The 14,453-nt window shown below is 36.9% G+C and overlaps 1 protein-coding gene across 1 annotated transcript; it reads right to left on the reverse strand.

The window, feature by feature from the left end:
• Positions 1-6,241: 6,241 nt before the first annotated feature.
• On the reverse strand, positions 6,242-14,337 carry LOC108677175 (putative glycine-rich cell wall structural protein 1). Its single transcript, XM_018165342.1, has 3 exons — positions 14,320-14,337; positions 13,881-14,031; positions 6,242-6,435 (listed from the first exon to the last, which is right to left on the reverse strand). The coding sequence occupies exons 1-3, from the start codon at positions 14,335-14,337 to the stop codon at positions 6,242-6,244; spliced, it is 363 nt and encodes a 120-aa protein (XP_018020831.1).
• Between the last annotated feature and the right edge of the window lie 116 nt (positions 14,338-14,453).

The raw sequence follows: 14,453 nt of genomic DNA on the forward strand, positions 1-14,453 counted from the left end.
TGAGATCGCCTTTGAGCGAATTTTCCTCAAAATTATGAGTAAATCCATAGAAGTTTGGCGTCTTGTTCAAGATTTCGATAGATCCTTCTGCAAGCATATTCTCGGGTTCTTGTTCGGCATTTATTTCTCGCTGAATGCTGTTGACCTCGAGCGTTTCAATATTTCAGGTTTCATATCTACTGAAAAGTATTTTGCGGGATTATTTATAAAATGAAAAAATATAATTAATTAAGCTTGACTGATTGGAGCATATATATATCAATGAATATATGTTATGTAAAAGTGGGCACCATAACAGAACGAGAATAACTAACACACTTTGTAAAATTAGCTGGACTTTTAGAAACCGAATTTCAAAGAAAAAAAATTATTCAATCCATTCATATTCAAGTTCTATCACGTATAATATCCCTCAACATGATAAAATAAATTTTGGAACAAAATAAAATTGTGTACCCTATCATGCATGCAATCATCGGATGCGGTCACGTTTATCAACTAAAATAATGTAGAACAAATTATTCATGAGACACAGGTTGTAGGCGGCGTGGCGATTGGGACGTCGATCGCGAATTTTACGAGTCAAAGGTTACAGAAATTTTCTTATTACCTTTGATCAGCATGCATGGAATAACCTAGTGCGTTCAAAAGCATAACATCTTTTTTTTTTGACAGAAATCATTAGTTTCGGTCATGCCATACGTAAAAAGTCAAACAATTAATATTAATGATCATCATTATTCATTACAGATTAAACATATGCTGAGTTATTAGTTTACATTTTTAGAATATTTCACCCGCATTTTGAAATTTTGACATTGCGGTTAACCGGAAATTTTATCTCTTGGTTTACTGAAGGTGAATGGCAACAATTTCAATGACCCAAAAATCGATTTTCAATTTTATTGAATCAATTTGAAGCACAAAAAGTCTGCAAGATTTGAAATTCGTTCAATTTTTTTACCCAACAGTTTGTCCCAAACAGTGCCCAGTGTCGTGCCAGAACCCAGGCATAACTATTTTAATTTGATTAAATTGGTATATTTAATCTATCATATCAACTGTTATGTTGTCATGCAGCAACTCATGTGAATACGTCTCCGTCCACAGTTGGACAAAATTTTTAATGTTTTGGAAAAAATTTTGTTGTTGGAAAATATTACTCATGACTCGGGGAAGCTGATACATGCTTTAGATTAGTCTTGATATCTTACTTCTCCGGAGACTTTTTTATTTGAAGTCAAAAGTATTTTTCTAGTTAAATAAACATTAAACATTGATACAAATCCTGTTAAATTTTTCCAATAAGTTAAATTTTCTCAGTTAAAGTCGCTTCTGGACTTCATTTGCATATGTCTTTGTCATTATATTATTACTTTGTGAAAGAAAAGTTTTTCAATATTCTTCTACTTTTATCCCGTCAACCCAAAACGCATGCATCAGCCCAGTTTCACAATTATAAAATTATATTTATATATTTCAATACCTTCGTCCACGTGGCTGAATGCTGAACACGAGTCGGAATTGCGAAGTTTTGTTGTGAAAATAAATGCATGCACAAATCTTCACAATATTTTATAATTGAAGCTATACGACGTAATCCAAGCCATGTTATCCCAACGGTCGTAAGCGCGGCTATTGTATTTAGGTTGAGGATCACATCGCTGTTCTCTTCACAATAAAATCTTTGACTAATATTAAGCGGCCTATGGGTGGTCAATCATTTGGCCTGTGATCAGTCGTCTGTGATTCTGAACAAAGGTAAACGGAGCGGCTGAGCGCAGGCTTATCAGGAGGAAGGATGTCTTTCTCCAGCGGGTCTCCATAAACCCTTTGAATTTCACTCAAACGAGGGCTCTAAACCGCGTAAAAATTGAGCATGGAATTCATCACTGAGTTCCACGTTGTATTTACTTTAATATTATAGCTATTACGTCAACGCTTGCCGTTGCCAATCAGAAATTGAAAAAACACACGTAAAGTCGGAAATCCACATTTACAGTGCAGTTGAATTATGCTAATTTCTGGAACAATTAATTTGCTGTAAGTTTCACTTCTGAAAGAGCCGTATCTGGAGCGCTTATTTTGATATTTGCCTCGTTAACAGCCGCTCGATACGATATACGATAAATAGTGATATTTATCATTTTTACAGCACTTCATATTGACATTTTAATATTTTTATAGAATAATAATAAAAAAATTTTGAAAGATATAAATGTTAGAAAATAATTTTTGATATTTATATTTGCCTTACGAACAGCGACTCAAGGTGGTATTTATCTTACAGCGTTTTATATTGATATTTACCCTACTATAATAGCGATTTTATTTACCTTTTTAATATTGATATTAATCTTATTGAAAACGCTTTGTATTAATATTTAATGCAACTAGTTACCACGAGAAAAAATGTTAAAATGCTTAAAATGCCAATTCTTTCAGTTCGTTCAAGTAATTCAGTCATTATAGTTAGTTATAGCTGATAACTTGCAAATTACCATGTTTGATTGATTAGCGCTATCAAATAAACTTGAATCTTGAATTATCAATTCAATTAAACATCAAGTTTAATTGAAATATAATTTTTTCCGTATGAATTTTCGTTATGAGATAATTAATTATGGGCAATAATAATATTATGTCATCGTATAAATAATTATCAGGGGCATTGCGACTCATAAACTCGAGTGCCAACATCTCCTAAGATCAGGAGTCCGGAAATGGCCTTTCTGTCTCTTCTGATGGCGAATTTGCCTCTAGCGACGCCCGCCCTGCAACCAGGATAACTTAATCAGCATAATGTGCGAGTCCCCGGGTTGCGGATCTCCTTTGGAAGTCTTAGGGTAACTTTGCGCAGGGTCCAGGTTTCACTCTGACGATCGTCCTGCCAAAGTTCCGAGAAGTACTTCCAACTTTATGCCGAAGCGAACTTTTCGACATATTTTGAATTAGAGACTTACCCGGTGCTGTGATGAACTTAACTTGGTAAGTCCTATTTGATTAGAAGAGCCCTACGGACATCAAGGTTTCGCTGGCTGTAGTAATATGGGTAAGTTGTCATTGAGGGTATATGAACGTTATTTAAATTAAGCAATATATATATATATATAATTAATATATAAAGTGCCACATTTATTTAATTAATTCGAAAGGAAAACAAAAATATGAGATTTTCTTCATTCTAGAAAATATTTGGCTTCTTTAGCGCCGCGGGAAAAGGCACACTCTGACTGAATTAATTATTGCAAAATAAGCTTTTAAGACGACCTTTGCTAATTTTTAAAATTTATAAGTATATAATATATAATTTATAAGCTATAAAAAGCTATATCGACTAGGCTGGTTTCCATTTTATTGAACTGACATTCGAGGATGATTTAGAGAAGCTGTTATATCCTCTCCTAAGCGATCTCTTGTTGCCCGACGTTTGATGCCACATAAATTTTATTCTGAAATGTCGGTGCTAGAAATAAATATATTTTTCAAATGCTAATTCGAATATGCTGACCAGTACCAGCTTCTTGCATATATGAGCTTCTTCCGATAATACAATTTTGTGGATTGTAAAACGTTCAAATTCTGTGATAATTTCATAATTACATTATTTAGATTTTCTCCCAAATATGTATTGCCTGCTAGATTGCAAACTACAAGTGCAGGAAAATGTCTTCAAAATGGAATCATTCATAATTTCATTTTCAAATGCAACGATGTCTGTTAAATTCGTTATGAACTTAATAGCTATGACTTTTAAAGTCTTTCTTTATTTCACGATCTCTTGTTACAGCATCATTACGAGTTCAGATATTGATTGTTCAATCGGATATGATTATATTTTCGGTACTTGATAATGATTATTTACGAACAATACATAAACCGAGTTTAGGAAAGTATCGATTTTCGCTAGAAATGATACCAAAATATAGAGTAGTTAATTGTTCCTGAAGAATGTAGCTAATCAAACAAGGAATAAAACAAATAAAAAAACTTTTAAAAACCGCGTTTTCTTAACGGACAAAAAAGAAAAACATTTACTCTTACATAACATTACATTACATTTTACATAACTTAAATGTTATGTAAGAGTAAATGTTTTTCTTTTTTGTCCGTTAAGAAAACGTGGTTTTAAAGTCTTTTTATTTGTTTTATTTCACTATCTTTATTTTTGTAAAAACCAGAAAAACGTGGTTTTAAAAAATAATTTTAATATTTATTTATTTTCTACTTTTTAGTTAGCAATTTTAGCAATTCAAATCAATTTCCAGGGTTGGCTAGTGTGGATGTTTGAGAAAAAACTGAATTCCAAACCGTGAATTTTTAGTGTTTTTTTTATTTTTTAATTAAAAAAAAATTTAATTATTATTTCTGATGATCAAATCTTGAATTGTTAGGCAGCATAAACATGCATGCCAAATTTCAACTTGCTAGGATGTTTAGAAGTGCTCTAATTTAAGGTTTGAATTTTTTATGACAGACACACACGAAACGAAGTCAAGAAAAACGTGGTAACAAGCAAGCGACAATTGCAACTCCGAAAACGAGTAGTCACGTAAACATAAGAATTTTAATGCTGCCTTGCTTCCTGTCACGAGATGAATTTAAAGTGAACGAAGTCCCCGTTCCCCCATTAAAGTCCCTCAAAATCAGAAATATTTTATATTTCTCCCCTGAAAATCAAGCTTCCGGCCGTAAAAAGCGCCTGTAGGTTTGATGAACTCATGATCACTGAAGGTTTTGGCGAGCCTCTCCGGGGTAACTTTTTACAACGTCTAGGCTGCCATCGAACAGCAGAAGACTCAAGTTTTCGAGATGCTCCATGACGTGAAAAAACTAAAGCCAGGCCAAATAGTTCGCTTTCAAATGCCCTCGAAATGAAAAAAGCTGACGAAGAATTGTTAAAGGAATGTCTGGGCGAAACAGCACCGTCCAAATGGAAGTCAGAGGAAAGAGCAATTTTGCGAGGCACTCTTTAAGACGTTCTTAGGATGCTATAAAAGCTTGATGAGAGGCCCGCTGCCAATGCTCGCCAACAAATCACAAAAGGTCCGACGACGTTTTTACCCAACGTCGCGACTTAAAGAAGACTCGTAAATGGCCCTCAGCCATCACAACCCTCGATACTCACGCCAAATAAGTTGAAAATGCTCAAAAGAATCTGGGAATAGTAAAATCTGTCCAGAAGTGGCCTCGAATTTGACAAAGACGGGCACTACGCGAGCTATTCATTATTTTACGACCGTCTCGCTGTGATGATCTCCTTCCTCTAACATAAAGAAATGTTTCTGACATGAATAAATCTTAGGCAAAATTCAGTTAAAGGCTTCAATTTACATGATGCTATTCGAGCCATAACTCGTTCTAAAGCTTTACTGTACACGGCTTTAATACAGTAGAAGCGTCGTTACTAGAGCCCTCTACTCTGAGATTTCTGATGAAGTGCAAAAACCATGTATACATACACCGTATATGAAGTTTTGAATCTCAAACTCCAACAAAATTCAGTTCCGTGCAAAATCCAGCACTTCATGAACAAAATATAATCCATTTTGAACGAAATTAACTCAAAAAATGTTTTATAGCTACTCGGCATCCGCTTTGTTTAGAAGCTAGAGCGTCCCTTACTGAAATAATATTTTTCAATATCAAGCTCGCTCTATTTATTTTCGCTTGACGTTCCAGGAAAAGATGAATGAAACAAGCTCTCATCTACAGCTCCTTTTTGTTTATCTATGTACAATTGAGCTTTTATTAATTGCCTTTACCGTTCACTTGCTCCTTAAGTTTAATTGCATTAGACGCTGCATGTGCTCGCGTTTTTATATCTGCGACAGGCCAATGTTTACAATCTGTAAATAAAAATAAAGTGATCAGTGAATTTTCGTCCCGTAATGTATTTGACTGGAACCCACATATAGAAACTGTTTTATATCTAGCAGTAAAACAATAGCGCCATCATTTCAAACAATAATTATGTTTGTAATTGACGAATTATATGTATTTTCACTTAGCCGATTTGATTCAATGCCTTCCAGTCTTTTAAAGCTAAAGAGTAGGAATTAATGTTTACTTGGTAATTTATAGAATATAAAATTATTTGAACGACACGTGGGTATATTTTCATTGAAACTTTCGACATATTTTTGAAGTGAAAATTATTTCGATATCGGCGGTCGAAATCAATTGAATGATAATTATTTCAAATAAATTTTGAAATCAAAAGAAGGAAAATTATTTCTAATCAAAGCATAGCTTCTCTAGAGCCGTCAATCGAGCGTAGAGCTTCTCTGTAGCCGTCAACCGAGCGTAGAGCTTCTCTGTAGCCGTCAACCGAGCGTAGAGCTTCTCTGTAGCCGTCAACCGAGCGCAGAGCTTCTCTGCAGCCGTCAACCGAGCGCAGAGCTTCTCTGCGGCCGTCAACCGAGCGCAGAGCTTCTGCAGAGCCGTCAACCAAGCGCAGCCATCTTGGTGCGCATGTCAAGGCCTCGCATCGGTGACAATGTTTTAGTTTGAGCGAAATGTGTTGACCGAAGCTTGGTGGGTTGTTTGCTGCGTGCCGGCTGTGTTTGCCGTCTTTATTCCCTGTTTACCGCGACGATAAACCGGCAGCCAAGGCTTCTTTCAACCAACCAAGCTGGTCATGAACGTAATTGTTATAATCAAGAACACTAGCTGTTCTTATCTGATCCGTGCGCGATCGGGATAATCTCGATACTATTTTCACCAGCCAAATTAATGAACAAAATTATCTTATACTCCTGCATGGCAGTCTCATGAGCACAGAAATGTTCTATCAGTGCCTGAGGGTTCCCACCTGCATGTATGAAAATTGCTGAGTTCCAGGCACAATCTTGCTTAGCGTCCTGCTGTACGTGGGCCTGTAGCGTGTCTGTAGCGAGTCTGAAGGTAGTCTGCAGCTAGTCTGCAGCAAGTTTTCTGGTCTGCAGCTAGTCTGCAGCAAGTCTGCAGCGAGTCTGCAGCTAGTCTGCAGCAAGTTTGCTGGTCTGCAGCGCTTGTCAAACATGTGGCAATTTCCTGGCCCCGGTTGATCGATGTTGGTCCCTCGCTCTGGAGGGGGGGTGGAGGCCCCCTAAATCAGACTACCAACTCACAACGCTGGACAGGTTCATCCTAGATCATTCTTTCACGGCACTGTTAGCGTAACTATACAAACACGAATAGGCCATCTATCGATGTAATTCAATTTAGATTATGTATACTATATTATTTTTGAAGTAGTTATTTATGTTGGTCGTTGGGTTAATCTGAGCGGAAATTTTTTTTCGGGTCATTTAATTCTGTAAATGAGACTTGAAGTACACTGCAGAAGAACTTAATAAAAGTCCAACCAAAAATTAATAGGAGTCTAATCTAGAATTTGCATACAAATTTCTTTTTATCATCTAAATTTTGTAGTGATTGTGGGTCGTGTTATCTTAATTTCCATTAAAATTAAAATTTGGGACATGATGTCATCCATATTTAGGCAACGTCATCAATCGACCGCTGCAACAAAAGTTTTGTAAAACGATCCGCGGGAAAACTAGCTGCTAAAAAATTCTAAAAAAAAACTTCAGGGATAAAACTGGCATTTGTTATCCACCGCTAGGAGTGGATTTTAAGGGTATTAGGTAGGTACCTTTGCGGCAGCTTCGATCCTCGGCGGCTGGTTATAAAGCAACCACCAGATGGCGGTAATGGCTAAAGTTTAATTGGTTTAGCCATTGGATAATAACGCCGCCGATGTTTGCGGTCCCATCGAATTCCGACTTGTTACCAAAAAGTTCCGATTTTGCAATACAGATGAGGCGGCGGAATCATTTCTCGGGCAAGTTTACCTCAACGAGGTTGGGCTTCACAAGATTATCTTCGATATTTCTTACTTTCTGTCAGCGAGGTACTTTGGTTTATTTATACGTTTCCTATTTTGTTACGTTATCGCATAAATAAGCGTTATTTATGTTTTGCACGAGGAAAATTTGGTAATACAGTTTATTAAGAGTTCGATTTTATTCACGTTTTTGTCAGCGTTCAGTTCGATAATTTCCAAATTAACTCCTAATAAAACTAAATAAATAAATTCAGCTTATCTATAATGCTATATAGAAAAATTTTGAAAATCCATTACTCTTTCGAGATTTTTTAAGATGTTTTCAAATCTTTTTAGTTCAGTCCATGATCCGAAATTACAATTGTTTATATAGTCTTTCTTCCTTACTTTCATTGTGTCGAGAAGTCGCGGTCACTTATTATGGTTAAGCAGGTTGCTAACTAACTTGAATGGATCAATTCGTGAACATTCTCACTAGACGCACCTCTTAAGTTTCCTCATACACGAGTCGTAAGCCGAAGAAAGAGTAGATATTCAACCTTGATTACTCGATTTCAAATCGTGGAATCAAGGAAAATCAATTGATTCCTCAATTTCAAATGAACGATCAGAATAATATTTATTAATATTTCAGTTTTATTTACAGTGTGTCGTTAACCCCAAATCGTGATTTTCTCGAGGGTTTTCATTCGACGTCCATTATTGCCATAGCATTTGACATAATGAATTTTAGATGAGCGTCGGCTCAACATGAGCCCGAGTACCACTGTTCAATAATTGCACGATATACTGACGTTGTTTTCCACGAAACTTGCTATCATGAAAATAACGGTTTTTCATAGTTATTATTCGCGATGTGTGTTATAGTATTCTAAATAAATTTAATTATTTTAGATAAATACCACGTAGTAAACAGGCGCTGTTTTTGCTGGATTAGACGACCGCGATCTTTGTCATCTGAAACATTATTTCGCTGCCATGAGCTGGTGAAGTTGTGTTGTATATCAATCAATATTAACCTATTGCAGTTCATGTGTACGAATCCCTCACCTGACTGATTAGAAAATTCTGTAACAATTCAACAACTGAAAAATGGTTTGTGAATACCTCTTTTTTAATGAAAACATCTAGACGGCGACGGTCCTGTTCTAGTAGATTTCACGCAAAATCAACTTCAATCTATGCCGTAGTTAGAAGCGTTGGAGCACTGGCAGCAGGCCGGCTCGCCCACCTCGTTCAATACGCATTACAATTATTAACCTAACTCCGGAATTACCATCTGCTATCAAAGAACAATTGAATCGTCAAACTTCAACTCCAGGTTACCTGGGTTTGAGAATTTTATAACCATTAATAGCTTGGTGCATACCAGATTATAATTAATGTTTGTGATATTATATCAATTCAAAGCATTTGTCCTAAAGGAAGGAATTGGACTAATTTTTCCCTTGTCTATTACCGATCCGTCCATTATTTCTTCCATATACTTGGTTGCGACGATGATAGTTGTTACAACGTATCTAATTCAGGAACTGCTAGCTGATCACGCTGCCTGCGTAAAAGGTAAGCGTATGATCAATTTACAAAATCATGTCATTCTGCGCCGTGGCCGCTGGTCAGTGATTTACTATTAATTTCTCGGATCATGAACTTATCACGGAGTAATTCCTACGCAAAATTAATTATTTTATTGCGCGCCTGAAGAGAATATCTTCGCGTGTCTACTCGTCGTAGCCATTGAAGTTTGGCACCAAAGTTCTGTTTTTTTTTTCACCAGAATGTTCAGAAGCAGCAAGCCTTACAAAATTCACCTTTGAGGCTAAGCCTCGAATTATAATTATCGAGCTAATAGCTTCTTAATGAACAAGTATTCGATATACTTCCGCAACTTCCTAATTTATCATCTAAAGTTAGCGAGTTTAAATTGGTTTCTGATTAGCCAATTATCATATTAATTTATAATGGAGCCCAGAAAGCCCTTGTGCAGCATAAGACTAATACTTCTTTTGACAAGTTTGGGCGGGAGAGGCCGCTTTTCCCTTGTTAACGAGGTCACGCCACTTTCTCCGGACTTAGATTGCATTTCAGTTTCAGATGCGCCTTCGAGCGAACTTGAGTCTGTGAGCGGCTGTACGCTAAATAGAACCGTTTATTTTTTAATATTCAAGACATTATTCATGATTGGAAATTAGTGCATGTGAATCTTTAATTTTGAAATAATCAACGTGTCCTAGTCAATTTAGATAATGCAAATCATGCGTCAGTTGAAATCTTCCAATTCCGTAAGACAATGCCATTCGAATCCGGGTCTGTGCGAATCAGATTCTGAAGCATACCGAAGGGCGAATTTCGAGGGCGGGATTAACATGCAGTTAATCATACGAGCCATGCAAACAACAATCGTGTAGCAGCGTGGAATCACCGCAAAAATTGCTGTACATAAAACTGTGAAAGCCATTTATTAATCCAATGCAATTCAATACACGCAACGATGACAGATTTTCTTCGGTGCAATTCCTTGAATTTTCCGGTCACACGACTCTGACAAATGAGGCGATTGTCAAGTTGAGAGCAGAATCGTACGTTGCTTGTCTTCCTCGAAAGAAACATTGGATTGTCTTCAGAAACTTTGCAAGTTATAAATTTCCAACCGTCAGTTATTGCAAACGGCAACGAGATTCAACGGTTCTGTTGGAACTCGGCCACAAAGATTGACTGAGATGTGGAACCACACTCCAAAATTATCGGAAACAATTTTTTACACCCAATAGTTATAAATGCTTATTGCATCAGATCTATAACATAATTAATAAATTTTACAATCATTTCTGCCAATCAGAAATTATGTAAGAAATCTTTTAAGTTATCGGAGTTATTATGTCATGCGAAAATTTGACGCATCGTGAATCGTAGCTCTCATCTTACTTCATTAATGAGAAACATGTGTGAACCATTGTCCTTATCTTCATGAACTTCTCTGGTTGTTTATTACTGGTTTTATAAGAGATTGATAACTGATAACATTTAATGACATCGCCAGCATAACAAGCAAGTTTAAAGTTCAGAAAGTTCAAAGTTCGGTTGAGAACCAGAACACAAACTTTGAACAAATAATAAATAAGAGGTTTGTTGTCATAGGACATTTGAATGCAAAGCAAGGGACATTTGAAAGTTTATTCATTATCACTTAAAAATGATTTCGGGTGCTTGCGTAAGTCTACAGAGAATATAAAAACGGCGATTCAAATATATTCCCGTATGATTTATAAAACTCAAGTTTTGCTATACCCGTATATTCAAGCCTAAAAGTCATTTCCTATACTATAATATTCATGCGCAATAAGCAAGTTTGCGATCAGTTTGAAAGGTCGGCAGCGTAAAATACGATGCAACGCGGAACATATTGTTTCAGTTCTGCCGGGAGCTCGGATCGAGGACGTCGAAGTTGGCAATTTTCGAGACAAAATATCGTCTGAAAGATCCCCTTCCTTAAATAGAGCATAACGCTTGTGCGCGAGAAACTCTGCAAAATGCAATCTTGAGGCTCCATTCTTCTCAGATTCTCGGGAGCTCGAGCGGGAAAACTCTTCTAGGTTGTTATGCATGCAGATGAGTTAATTATTCTCGACACGTCTTAAGAAACGAAGCTGGACAATCTGTGGATGTTAATTCCTGAGATGCGTTCACCATTATAGGGTGGCAGACCTCCTCGGCGGTGCGTGGATTGCAAAGTTCCAAGGAGCTTATTATTCCCCAGCATTAATTAATGCACAAGTTTGGCAGTTAATTACAATACGCCCATTGAAATGCTCCTCCGGTGTTAGTCTAAGGACCAGGATGAGCTCCAAGATAGACTTGTGTCGCGAGTTGTTCGACCGAGACCAAGATCCTCCTCAAGATTGCTCTCTAATCCAGCCTGATTGCAGCGAACTGCTGCTCGCTCTGCCTCAAACTTCCCATCATGCTTCACTGCTCCGTCTTCCGAATTGTTCCCTTATATACGATCCACAGACTGGCACTGCTGCTCTATGAAAACCTGTCGATAGCAATGAATAAAGCTCGTGTAGAGCCACTGCTTCCACCAACGTCCCTCTCTCGTCCCCCATCTCCCGCTCTCCGGCAGCTCTGCTAACTTGGAAATAGAGATTAATGCTGCCATGATTGTCAGAGAATCCTAGAATTTTGAAATGCATTGGAGAATGTTTGTGACGGGAACAGTCTTTAGATCGGCAAAAAGTTGTTCAAGCGCTCGTTCGAGCGAAGCGAAATTTATTTCAGAAATTATTTATCGGGATTCGTGCCATTTTTCGACAAATCATGAATAAAATTGAAAAAATATTACATTTATGAAAAACGAATGGACGTTTTTCGAAGCGTAGACGAGCAGAGGATGACGTACAGAAATTATTCGATCTGAAAGCTCCTCCATGCTTGTGTTGTGAATAGCATACCGAAGACGTACGTTTAGGCTGCTCATATTGTGATTCTTATTATCAGGTTTGTCTACATTAATTATATTGCTACGAGTTATTCCTAACCATCTGAGCTCTGGCATCAAATGTCATGTTAATTATACCGTGTGATTGTTTCCGTGTTGGCTCATGGGGTCGTGTTTGCTTAAGCCTGGAATTGTCAGCAAATATGTCTCGGTGGTTTATAGAGCCCGTATAGCTGTGATACCTACCACTTTGAGATATGTTAATTTACAAAGTTTGAATTTGGGTTTTTAAGAACAGGAAATTTATAAATTAGTCAATAGATTTAGAACTTAAATTCAACTAGTTGTTTATTTAAAAATGTTCATTAAAACTTTGTTTGAGATTAGTTAAAACTATTTAAAATTGCGAAACTTGAGACGAACTCGAGTATTTCGTTAGGTAATGAAATAGTCTCAATGAGTTTTCGATTTATTCACAAGTATTTAGTTTTAGAATTATCAGCATGGTGCAGTAGCCGGTTTTCTTCCGATTGATTAAGATAAAATGGTATTGGAATATTAATATTCAGGGGATGTTAGGAAGCGTTCCTGCAATACCAGTACAGTCGGGCTATAAACAAATATTAAATCCAAAAAAACATGAATGAATGAAAAAAATAGAGAGGTTAGAGGGAAATTTTGTCTTAAAATTAATTTTTTTCTTCCTTCCTCAGGCTAACGATTTAAAAATCATGGTTGAATTTATTCGTGATTATCTAACCCAAGCAAAGCTAGGTTTACCTGCTAGTTTTAATTATAGATTAGAACTTCAGAAAATTGTTTCGAATCTACCTGGTTACCTCGAATACCGTTGTCTATTATGTCGGCTACTTGCTGGAGAAAACGTTAATGAAGTTTATTCGGAAAATACTTCGTCTGAATTATGCAGGCACTTTTTATGCATTCTTCTTATACGGCGTTCGTTAATTTTTACCACATCTCATTACCATTTATATAAAATTTTTGTTCCATTCCTAATTAAACCCGAGACATAAGAATCTCATTACAGAGAATCTAGGTTTCATTTCAAAGTTTTTATTTTACTCGCACAATAAACGCTTTAAGGTCTAACTACAAACATTTTCCCCATTGAGAGTGATTTATTACTGAAATTTTATCATTATAATATGTACTCCGATCCTAAGCATCACCTATTAATTTTGAAAAAAATGCAAGTACATTCACTCTGCGTATGAATAACTTTGCAATAAACCGAATGACTGCCTTATAAGCTAAAAAGTTATCATGTTTGTTATCTACGGGTATTTCTTGAGGTTAGCAGCTCAGAAACTCTGTATATTATTATTATCAAGTTTCTAAGTTCATTGGCTTATTGTGTTGAATTAAAGTGATATTTTACGAGCGTCCGGCACCGCAGGCTCCCTCCTAACATCTTCCATTCTGTAAAACTGGCGGGAATTTCTGCCAGCGGTGCGCGGTGCTTATGAATCTCGGATGGCGGAACTGAAGTATTCAGGAATCTGAGCTACAACTCCACTACCACTGCCTCCACCACCGTGCAACTACTTCGTCACAACCACCACCACCGACTCCACCTCTACCACCACATACCACCTCCATCTCCACTACCACCTCCACCTCCACTACCACCTCCACCTCCACTACCACCTCCACTACCACCTCCACCTCCACTACCACCTCCACTACCACCTCCACTACCACCTCCACCGTCACCACCTCCACCAGTACCACCACCAGTACTCTAAGGTTTCATTCATATTTTTAATACAGCAGTTGAATGTGGGTTACTGATAAGCTCCTACGCTTCAAATAAAACATGAATGTAAAATGTCGTAAATTAAATTTCACGATTTTTGGGAACTTACACGTTTTTTTGTAAGACTTCAAATTATTTCTGTATGAAAAAGAACTACTTATGAAATGTTCACTTTATGCAAGACATCTGACGCACGAGTTGTCTTTTTAGAGATGAGCCAGACGTGTAGGGATTACTTGAAGTACAATGCATGTACTTTAAATGCTGTTTCACCTGCAGGTTTTTATACATTCTTTTAAAACGTTCATTTCCCTTGCAACAATTATGCTGTGCGCATTAATTGTCAACCTGTTTTGCGATTGCTTAATTCACTGCCATTCAGAGATGGTTGCGTTCTAACTTAAACG

Source organism: Hyalella azteca, unplaced genomic scaffold (genome assembly GCF_000764305.2).
Source record: "Hyalella azteca isolate HAZT.00-mixed unplaced genomic scaffold, Hazt_2.0.2 contig6587, whole genome shotgun sequence".
In the NCBI taxonomy this organism is placed as follows: domain Eukaryota; kingdom Metazoa; phylum Arthropoda; class Malacostraca; order Amphipoda; family Hyalellidae; genus Hyalella; species Hyalella azteca.